This window comes from Alosa sapidissima, chromosome 6 (assembly GCF_018492685.1).
Source record: "Alosa sapidissima isolate fAloSap1 chromosome 6, fAloSap1.pri, whole genome shotgun sequence".
Lineage (NCBI taxonomy): Eukaryota > Metazoa > Chordata > Actinopteri > Clupeiformes > Clupeidae > Alosa > Alosa sapidissima.
Window position 1 is genome coordinate 27769555 of NC_055962.1, and position 11243 is coordinate 27780797.

Genomic DNA, 11243 nt, shown 5'->3' on the forward strand with positions numbered 1-11243 from the left:
CTCTGTTTCTCGAGGTCACTGAATAGTGTCGGTACAAAAACAAAACAAATCAACAATCGGTTCTCCCTAGCTCGAGTTGCTGCAGCCAACAGTTAGTGCTGCCAGGTAGCTACAGTAGTGCTACACTCTGGGGGCTTGTTCAAGAGCCCCCATGTTCATATGAAAAACGGAGATCTATGTGAAAAATCGCCAGAGTTCTCCTTGAATCAGTGTCTCAACAGTAAATGCCCAGTTCAGCTGCACCTTCCTCTCCTTTCCATCTTCTCTGCTCCTCTGCTTTCTACTTCTCCTCTCATCTCAAGGCCTCTCTGCTCCTCTGCCCTCCTCCCCTTTACGTATTTCACAACACTCCTTCACTCTGAAGAGTAAAGGCAGCACACTGAGCAGGAGATTATGCCAAATACGAAGCAACTGATGACCATCTGAACGATCGTCTAGTCATTGAGTTACATTCTCTTATAATATTATGACCCAGGTGGGACTTGAACCCACAATCCCCAGCTCCGGAGGCTGATGCCTTATCCATTAGGCCACTGGGCCTGGATGTACAGTAAAGCAGCAGTCAATCAAATTTTTACAGGAACGGAGAGCACTGGGCAACTCATTCCACCAACAAGGAAACACTGAGGAAAAGAATCTTGAATTTGACCTATAGCGTTTATGGTCAACACAACAAACACTCATCAGAAGACCGCAGTCGGTAGAATTTTACACGTTCTTTGCTTGATATGATTGACATAACACTATGGCCAATCACCGCCTTCATTATCAGCTATTTAATTTGTTGAAGAGACTGAAGGTAGCTTAATCAACAGCATAACACATAGGCCTACACATAGTTTGTTCTAACCTTCATTTTGTAAAGTAGCCTACGTTTTTTTTTAGCACCCTGGATTCCAATTTAATCAATCAGCTGTAGGCTAGATTAGAAGACTTCTATGGCAAAGACTGATGGTCCCTCAGCTGGGCATGGTCATGGCTCAGAAACTCCTCTTAGGAGTGTGTGTTGGCCAGTTACAGCATTGGATCTGCTTACCAATAAGAAAATAACTAACGTGTTCATATGAGAAACAGAGATCTATGCGAAAAATCGCCAGAGCTGAGGACCATCTGAACGATCGTCTAGTCAATGAGTTACATTCTCTTATAATTTTACGACCCAGGTGGGACTTGAACCCACAATCCCCAGCTCCGGAGGCTGATGCCTTATCCATTAGGCCACTGGGCCTGCTCAATGATATATATTGGAGGCTGATGCCTTAACTATTAGGCCACTGGGCCTGCTCAATGATGTATATTAGGAAAAAGTATGTAAACATTTCATATTGTACACAACAGAATTTCCCACGTTCTTTGCTTGATATGATCACTTTGACCAACACTTTGACCAATCACTTTGACCAATCACCGCCTTTCATTATCAGGTATTTCATTTGTTGAAGAGACGGAAGATAGCTTCATAAACAGCATAACACATAGGCCTACACATAGTTTGTAATATTACAACCCAGGTGGGACTTGAACCCACAATCCCCAAGGAAACACCGATCTAGGTGATGGCTAGATAGAAAAACTAAGTAGGTGACGAAAAGACAAAAAGAAAGAAAGAAAAAAATAGACACCCAAACATTCATACAGACACATGCAGTATTGGTGCCTTAAAACATACAATTATATCCACATCTACAGTATATCAAGAGATGCTAAGAAAGTAATCATACTGAGAGAGTCACAGGAGTCTTTGTAGATAGGATAGTGAGATGTGGGTCTAATAGGTCCTGGGGCAAGAGGTTTTGGTGTGTATAACAAACTGTGCATTTTGCTTTGTGTTTCTTAGTGTATAGATATACATGTGCATGTGTGTGTCTGTGTGTGTGTACAATTAAATCCAAAGGTTTAGTTACTGGAGAGGGTCGGGATTCTGGAGTCACTTGTGTGATAATCGGTATCAGAATTGCGCATATAGGTCTACGTGTGCATGTGAGTGTGTATGTTTTATGTTTTGAAACAACTTCAAGAGGTGAACAATTAGATGAAGAGCACAAGTGACCGCAGAGGATGGGTTTTCTGGAGTTACTTGTGTGACAGGGAGGCAAATAGACCTCTGAAGTTCGCCTACAAAAAAGCTGCCATCTTTGACATCCGGTATCTGGCGTTTTTTCCTATGGCAGCATAGGGTGCAGTTGGGATGCCAGATATGAAGTTGTGGGGGATACGTAAACAGCCAATGCCTGATACAATGTGACAACCAGGTGGGACTTGAATCCACAATAACCAGCTCCGGAGGCTGATGCCTTACCCATTAGGCTACTGGACCTGCTGCTCGTGTTGTGTTCATTGTCCAAGGTCAAGGGCTTTATTTACAGAGTAGTTAAGTTTGGCTTAGAAATGCAGTTAATTTTTCAACTCTGCTTTGTAGATTTCTTCCAGTTTTATTTAGTCAACAGGGTTAACAGGGTTAACAGGGTTTTGGTGTTTAGTGACAGGTGAATTCTATGCCATGGGGCATATATGTACAAGGGGGGAATGACAGGGTGGGGGTGTGAACCCACAACACCCAGCTCCCAAGGCTGCTATCTTATCTATTACAATTCTTACAGACGCTTGCATTGAATGCAGTGCTGGAGACGCATCTCGATCACTTTACGTGGGCTTTCGTCATCCGTTGCCAAAGTGAATTGTGGTTCCGTTACGTCGCTTTCCTCCTGTCGCCTCCGTCAAAAAGTTGAGACATTTTCAACTTTTTCTGCACCAACTGACAGCAACGCAAAGCACCAGCCAATCGAATTACGGCCATGCTTCAAGATATACACCATAGTGCTCTGTGCATCTAGGCCCTAGGGTTACAGTAGGTGCGCAACGTGAGTGAGCAATGTCTGAGTAGCATTTTTTTGAGGGCAGTGATGCTTTGTGGAAGAATACTTCCACACCTATTTTGCGTGTGACCACCACTGATGTTATTCTGGAACTTTCATAAATTTTACAACCCAGGTGGGACTTGAACCCACAATCCCCAGCTCCGGAGGCTGATGCCTTATCCATTAGGCCACTGGGCCTGCTCAAAGATTCTTGTTAGGTATCTTTGAAAAAGTATGTAAACATTTCATATTATACACAACACAAAACACTCAAAGAACTGAAATTCCGCTGCAACACTGTTATCTGTGCATTGCAATGCAGATAGACAGCAGAATACTCTCGGGTGCTGCTGTGTCGTGTTTGGGTCCGCATGCCCATGGGTTGGGCTGTAGCCTACCCACAACAGTGGATGATGCTATGTTGTCTCTCTCTCTCTTTCTCTCTCTTAAAACACAGTTAATATCAAGCTCAGGATGACCACCTCGGCAGCTCCAGTGTCAAGCAATGAATCTGTTCCTCTTTCACCCTGCCAAGCTTTTCGCCAATACCACGTTATCACTTTGTGCTCTGTGCTTGAAAAGTGCTATATAAATACTATTATTTATTATTATTATTATTATTATTATTATTATTATTACTATTGCTACTATATGCTATTTAAAATTACCTTCACTTATATCGTTACTTAAACTTTAAGTTAAAATACCAACCTCTCCTATTATTGTAACTCTCAGACTGTTCTCTCTCTTACCTTCACAAATGCATTGCCTTTTTATGAGGTACACCTCAGCAAGCAGCCGCTGCAACAGCTGTCCACTGTATTTCAGAACTCTAACTCTGATTTGCCATTACCAACCTTTTACAACAAAAACATAACTTAGCAGGTATCAAGTGGAATGACCATTTTTCCACTACCACACTCATTATCAACCATTTATAGACCCTTTCAACAATAAAAACAAAAACAATGCTTGAACGTTCTATTTGGGCCCCAATCTACTTCCTCTGCATTAAGATAACATATGGAATGTTAAAAAGGAAGTCTTGTGGGGCCAACTATGATGCTGATAATGGAATCTTGAAAGGGTCTATAATATTTTGATCATGGAAACCCATGACATCCAACACATCACTTACAGTTTGAAACATTACCAAAGGCTTTTCAAAGTGAAATATTTTCCAATATTTCTCCCAATTCTATAAGTCAACTTCAACCATTGCTTAACCATTTATATGTGAAGATTTCACTCAGACATACATCCTCTGTCCCATAGACTGTATAATATATACAGTCTATGCTCTGTCCCTGACAAGCATCCCATTGCTATTTTTACACGGGGCTCACACTCACTCTCCTGTGCACACAGACACAGCGTCTCCTCCTTATTCACAAGCTATGCAAGTATATGACGTCTTTTACAAGTGCTCTGCCTGAAGAGTAAAGGCAGCACACTGAGCAGGAGATTATGCCAAATGCGAAATAACTGATGACCATCTGAACGATCGTCTAGTCATTGAGTTACATTCTCTTATAATTTTACAACCCAGGTGGGACTTGAACCCACAATCCCCAGCTCCGGAGGCTGATGCCTTATCCATTAGGCCACTGGGCCTGCTCAATGAGATATATTGGAGGCTGATGCCTTATCCATTAGGCCACTGGGCCTGCTCAATGATATATATTGGAGGCTGATGCCTTATCCATTAGGCCACTGGGCCTGCTCAATGATATATATTGGAGGCTGATGCCTTAACCATTAGGCCACTGGGCCTGCTCAATGATGTATATTAGGAAAAAGTATGTAAACATTTCATATTGTACACAACAGAATTTCCCAATTTTCCTAATATACATCATGCAAGTATATGACGTCTTTTACAAGTGCTCTGCCATGGACTTCTAGTACTGTACTTAACTCCACCAGCAACTTGTCTAACAAGTTATTATACTTTCATTCAACACTACTCTATACGCTTTTTTACCTTTACATCTACTACTTTTACACAGAACTATTACACATCATTCTAGGCACCAGGCCTCAACCAGTGCCTTACTTGGCCACCTGTCCACTCGATCTTGGAGTGTTTCAACTTCCAGCTGTCAGCTGTACTCATGCAAACCTTGTTATATACTACATTATTTCCTTCCCATGCAGGAAATGAGGGTCTTTTTTTTATTATTTTACACATGCAAAATCATTTCCCTTATTCAACCTTGTACACACAAATGCTTACCACAATCTGCAGTATTAATTACTTGGAGTACAGTCTGGTCAGAGGAGTTTAGCTGCTATTAAGCCCCTGACCACCTGGGCTCCTGAGCCACTCAAATGTCCATGTCCCTTTTTTTAGTCCTTTCACAGGTCCCACCAGAATCGGCAATTATGTGGTGTCAAATTTTAATTAAATAATACAAACTCAAAAAAATGTCAAACAACGTAGATGAATACTGCAGATGATGGCTTTAAAGCAACACCAAAAAACTTTTCCTCTGCACGCACGCTATTTGTTTATCCAGCACCGGCTTTGCAAATAACAATGTCCACAGACAAGGTAGGCTATATATTGCATTATTTTATGAAAGTATGATGTATTGCGACATCGTGCAAGTCAAATTTGTAGTTTCTTATGTCTCATTCCATTGAACTACAGATCCGCTACCCGATCTGGCAAACTTACATAGTGCGGTTATAGCTGATAGAGGGCTGCGAAGTGAATGTCGAAGTGCTGTTCACCCTATAACGAGTTGATGAACCACTGAAACAATTTTGGAAACATTATTTTAAGGTACAAAAAACTCTTTGGTGTTGCTTTAATGCATTCCAGAGCATAGGTTCATGAAGCAAGCTGCTTCTCACTTTCTGTACATAATTCTTATACCCTTCCTTCTCATGCCGTCACTTGTTTGTGTGAACACAGAATAGGTAACATCTCCCATGTCTTCTTTGCCACATTAGGCAATACATATGTACCTCGGTCTTCAGTCTATTTTCCTTCTAATGACCTCTGACCTTGCTGAACAGCCGCTTAGTCTGCCCAGTCTCTCTAGGCATACATGTCCTTATAAGTAAACTCCTGGCCCCAAGCATGTGTATGCCTTAGCTATAATTACCCCCTGCTGTTTCACCACATGGACCTCAGACAGTTAGGCCTATATATTATATTATAGTATATTATATTATATAATATAATATATTTTCAGAAAACTACTACTACATAATTAGAATATATTTTCATAAAGCTACATAACATACATAAAACTACCACAAAGGCTGCTATAGTCATCTGCACCATACAACAAAATAATATGCTGGCACTGCTATTACACTAAGACTAACTATACTTTAATATCTGCTAGAGACGACACAAGGCTCCGTGATCCTGGACTTGAGTGCTTATTAATCTGGAAGGTAGGAGGCAGCTAATGGGAAATAGTCGGGAGAAAGAAGCCGACACAACGCAGACAGCGGGAAATGAGTGGATGTCCTGAGGGGAGAACCATTTCAGCTGGCGACAGACTCCTGCACCTGTTTACATATAACTCATAAAAATCGAACTATCGTTATCAAACGGCTCAGGTTAGGCTACGCACAAACGGAAGAGTGTGACTAGACTAGGGTAAGTTATAAACGCGTGTTTGGCTGCAAATGTATGTTCAGTCAGAAATGCACCAAAACGACTGAGTAAAACTGTTGTGCTAATGGTTACTGGTATAGGCTTACTATACTATTTAGTTATTTACTTATTGGTTAGCAGATCCAAAGCTGTAACTGGCCAACACACACTCCTAAGAGGAGTTTCTGAGCCATGACCATGCCTAGCTGAGGGACCATCAGCCTTTGCCATTATCTTCTGATCTAGCCAACAGCCGATTGATTAAATTGGAATCCAGGGTGCTAAAAAACCCCAACAACAACGTGTAGTAGGCTACTTTACAAAATGAAGGTTAGAACAAACTATGTGTAGGCCAATGTGTTATGCTGTTTATAAAGCTATCTTCAGTCTCTTCAACAAATGAAATAGCTGCATGCACTTAGTTTAATAAACGTTTGTTATGCGTTATGGTTTGTATATTATAGTATTTATTAATTTTCATTAGGTTATTGATTGAATTGACATTGTTGTTTATTACTGCTATTCTCCTTAATGTAGGCCTAGTCTTACCAACTTTTTATTGTTTACTGTTAAATCGAAATTTATTTGTATGTTGCTTTGGACAAAAGCGTCTGCTAAATACAATAACCATATTATCCTTGCAATTAATGAAAGTTTCTTAATTCTGGATTTCTTTTGCAAAAACAGAACTGAAGTCTAAAATGTCAGGGTTTCCTGGACCCTCACAACTACTCGTGGCAGTGAAGGAGGAGATAAAAGAAGAAGAAGAAGAATTTGATTATTTCCTACACGAGTATCTGAGTGCAATTCATGAAGAGGATGAAAAGCCTGTACTGCAATATGACTATAAGACTGAAACACACACAGCACCAATCTTGACCTGCAAAGAAGAGAAGTCTCCACTGACGAACATTAAAGAGGAAGAAGAATATGATTTAAGAGAATTTGATCATGAGGACACTTCTCTGAGAAGTAAGTTGCTTAATTGTTTTATCATTGTATCATAGATATGGCTAAATATTCATATATGTGTACCAAAACAGCCATACATGTGAACATAGGATTACATGTAAACAGAAGATTCATGTATGTGAACCAAAACAGTATACCATAAGCATGCATGTGAATCTAAACTAAATCAATATAAAACACTTATATGTTTTAAGGCAGTGCAATAACTAAAAACACATCACTTATCGGTTTTTAAAACAGTGCAATAACTTTTCTTAATTGTCAATATAAACTAGCAGATATATAACAAATTTATATTTCTCCAACACACCACTAACATTATTTTAGAGTGGAGCTGAGCGGTGCCAATATCCCGCTCCTCACTCAGGTGACTGTTCACTTCGCCGCTTATCCGCTCAAATTTGCGTCAGGTCGCTCCGCTCAATTCTGCTCCACTCCAGCTCAAATCCTTCCACTCCAGTGAAATTGCTCCACGCTTGCTAGAGTTTAAAAGAGAGAGAAATGATCTACAAGCCAAATTGTCACCTTAAACAGAAAACTTAAATCCCAAAGAACTAAGAGCAAAGGCAATATATTTATATAGCACATTTATTTTTAAAAGATTATACAACAACGAACAAGCTTGGCAACATCAATACACATAAGCCTAAAACTAAAGGAGTTAGTGGGATTAATTGCCTGAAGAATAGAGGTTTAGCATCCAAGTTTTTACCCTATTTTAAGTGCATTCTCACTACCTTTAGTTATAGGCATTTATCCTGGTCATTGTAAGTGCCATTCACACATGCTATATTTTTTTCAGCACAGTCGGCTACCCAAATCTGCCACCATTTCATGTATAATACTTGCATTGATTTGATTTTGATTTTTAAATAATAAAAAAACAAAAAGTGTACCGGTATTGTACAATTCTTACATTTTGAAACTTATTTCACCTCAGCAAGCTGCCAGCTGGACATGACTTTTTATGTATGTATAGGCCATAAGAACCATGGTGGATGGGGTCTAAGTTTGCAGCAAAGCTAACCAACGTCGTCTATATCAGGAAAGAAATAGCGAGCAGCCTGATAACCAAATTAAATGCTCGACGGGCCGGATGAAAGTGCTTGGCGGGCCGCAGTTTGCCCACCCCCGCTCTACATTGTTAGTATCTAGTTGCTTTGTAGGAATAGTACACTTGTATGACTTGTATGAGCAAACCCCATCCACGAGCTTATAATGGCCAATTTTTGAAATTTAAAGGTCTTGGTTTTATTAGGAAGAATTTCATTCGGACTGGATTTGGACAGACGTGGCGTGAACGGTATCAGAGCGAAATGGGAGCAAACAGAGCGGCCGCTCCGGCCTCTAAATTAAAAAGAGCTTTGCGCTCCAACAAAATTCCAGCCGCTGTGCTCACTCACGCTCCACTCCCCTCACTAGCTATGCGTTCCACGTTTTCATATCAACCTAAATTAGGTGATTGATCAGTCTGGTTCTATTTTAAATAAATAACGCCTCTTTGCTAAGGCCGACTGGATTTCAAACTTGCACGCTGTGGGTCTGACAGAAGCGGAAATGGTAGAATGTGCGTAACTGAAAAGTGTTTAACTGGTTTTGCACAGGTGTAAGTTAAAAACATATCAGACAGGTATAAAAATGCTAAACATTTGAGAGATTTGAAAAACAGTTAAAGATGTTTTAAATCAATTCCAAAACAAACAGGCAATCAGTGAAGGGACTTGAGAATACGTGCAATGTTGGCTCTCCTTCTGTTCTGCAATTTGTTTATGGATTTCTTCAGTACACGAGAAGATCATAGGATACTGAGGGCAGTTAGTTACATTCAAAAGTTAATTTTAAAAAATCACTATAGCAAGTGAAACGGGCAGTGTGCAGGAGTTTCAAAAGTTAATAAAAAAACAAACACTATTGCAAGTGAAACGGAACATGAAAATGTTCCTCTTGTCCCCCACTCACAAAAGGAGCCTACAGTATAGCCTATGACTAATGTCTCCCAATGGATTCTCCCACCCCCCATGTGTGATCAAAAAAAAGAAATGTTAGGTTGGTGAGGCCCCACTAGTTCTGTGTTCGTCATTTGTTGACCTAATAGGTTCTTTGAGTTTTGTTAGTTGATACATTTGAAAGAGTGAGTGTTGGTCATAATTTCTCCAGCTCAAAGTCATACTTATATTTCTATTAATGTCTAGGCTCCAGGTAAGACCACTTAAGGTCTTACCCATGGTGTTAAATTAGCAGGTTGATTTTGCCTAATTATTAAATTGCCAATCATTCAAATTAGTGCCCATACTGTACATACTGTACTATGTAGTGGAGAAGAAAGAGGATAATGCCTAAAAATGTTTTCTAATATTGTAGGAGGCTCTCAAAGGATTCAGTCTCACAAAAAAGTGAGGAACACTGAGGAAAAAAGACACAAGAAGAAAAGTCACAAACGTTTCCGGTGCAGGAAGACTTCGTACCGAAAATCACATCAGCGACTGGTTACCAAGGAGACAAAACATGAATGCCCTCAGTGTTCCAGAACCTTTGTGTCATTTTCCACTCTTGCAATTCATCAACGAGTGCACACAGGAAACAAGCCCCATCAGTGCAGCACATGTGGCAAGAATTTCAGCATTATCTCAAATCTCGCTAGACATCAGATCATGCATACTGGAGAGAAGCCGTATCGGTGTTCTCAATGCGGAAAGACCTATTTTCGAATATCTGATCTCAGGCTACACGAGATGATCCATACTGGAGAAAGGCCATATCATTGCACTACGTGCGAAAAGAGTTACAGGACTAAGTCAGATCTTACCAAACATCAAATTGTGCATAGGCCTAATGGTGAAAAGGCACATGAGTGTCCTCCGTGTGGAAAAACATGTTGGAGAGCATATGACCTCAAGAAACATCAGATGATCCATACTGGGGAAAGGCCATATGAATGTTCTACATGTGGAAAGAGTTTCAGGGCGAGGCCAGACCTCACCAAACATCAGATCACACATAATAGGGAAAAGCCATAAAAGTGTTCTCAGTGTGAAAAGTCCTTCATGAGTATCTATCATCTTAAAAGACATCAGATGATCCATACTGGGGAAAAGCCATATCAATGTACTGTGTGTGGGAAGAGTTTCAGGCCTAGCTCACAACTCGCTACTCATCAGATGACACACACAGAAAAGCCTCACAGAGAAAAGCCTCATAAGTGCTCTCAGTGTGGAAACGGCTTCACAACTGCAGGTAGTCTTAGGGCACATCAGATTATTCATACAGGAGAAAAATCTTTTAAATGTTCACAGTGTGGAAAGGCCTACAATAACCTCTCTAATCTTAGTGCACACAAGAAAACACACAGTGGAGGAAAGCCATATCACTGCAGCACATGTGGGAAGAGTTTCAGAAGTAGAGCAGATCTTGCCGATCATGAAATCATACACACTGGAGAGAAGCCTCAGAAGTGTTCTCAGTGTGGAGAGACTTTTGGTTGAAGGTTTCAACTCAAATTTATTTAGTACATTTATCACTTTGTCCCGCAATACCAAAGGCCTTACAGAGAGTGTTTCAATGAGTAACGCTAACTTAAATAATATAGTTCTGTCGTCACACGAATCTGAACAGTCTCATGCTCATAGACCAGCCCTTAGTTATGTAGATTGGTATACATTACTATGATCATCGGCCCTTAGTTATGTAGATTGGTATACATTACTATGACCATCGGCCCTTAGTTATGTAGATTGGTATACATTACTATGACCATCGGCCCTTAGTTATATAGATCGGTATACATTACTATGGCCATC

General features: G+C 40.3%; 1 protein-coding gene and 4 non-coding genes across 6 annotated transcripts; 1 reads left to right on the forward strand and 4 right to left on the reverse strand.

The window, feature by feature from the left end:
- Window positions 1–467: 467 nt before the first annotated feature.
- trnar-ccg lies at window positions 468–540 on the reverse strand. The gene has a single exon. It is a non-coding gene; the product is annotated as a tRNA-Arg (tRNA).
- Window positions 541–1155: 615 nt separating this feature from the next.
- Window positions 1156–1228, reverse strand: trnar-ccg. The gene has a single exon. It is a non-coding gene; the product is annotated as a tRNA-Arg (tRNA).
- Window positions 1229–2983: 1755 nt separating this feature from the next.
- Window positions 2984–3056, reverse strand: trnar-ccg. The gene has a single exon. It is a non-coding gene; the product is annotated as a tRNA-Arg (tRNA).
- A 1343-nt stretch (window positions 3057–4399) lies between these two features.
- On the reverse strand, window positions 4400–4472 carry trnar-ccg. Its single transcript has one exon. It is a non-coding gene; the product is annotated as a tRNA-Arg (tRNA).
- Window positions 4473–6201: 1729 nt separating this feature from the next.
- On the forward strand, window positions 6202–10940 carry LOC121712303 (zinc finger protein 480-like). 2 transcript variants are annotated; one of them, XM_042096445.1, is made up of 3 exons: window positions 6202–6269; window positions 7162–7446; window positions 9808–10940. In XM_042096445.1, exons 2-3 carry the CDS (start codon window positions 7176–7178, stop codon window positions 10461–10463), a joined length of 927 nt encoding a protein of 308 aa, XP_041952379.1. In that variant the 5' UTR covers window positions 6202–6269; window positions 7162–7175; the 3' UTR covers window positions 10464–10940. The 2 variants fall into 2 exon arrangements, with proteins under 2 accessions (XP_041952379.1, XP_041952378.1); XM_042096444.1 differs by having other exon boundaries at window positions 6209–6477.
- Window positions 10941–11243: the final 303 nt, after the last annotated feature.

What these genes read in the sequence shown, in the direction of transcription:
- LOC121712303 (XM_042096445.1), top strand. Translation starts at nt 7,176, where the DNA reads ATGTCAGGGTTTCCTGGACCCTCACAACTACTCGTGGCAGTGAAGGAG. An exon ending in TGAGGACACTTCTCTGAGAA is followed by an intron (nt 7,447 to 9,807) that starts GTAAGTTGCTTA and finishes CTAATATTGTAG; the next exon opens with GAGGCTCTCAAAGGATTCAG.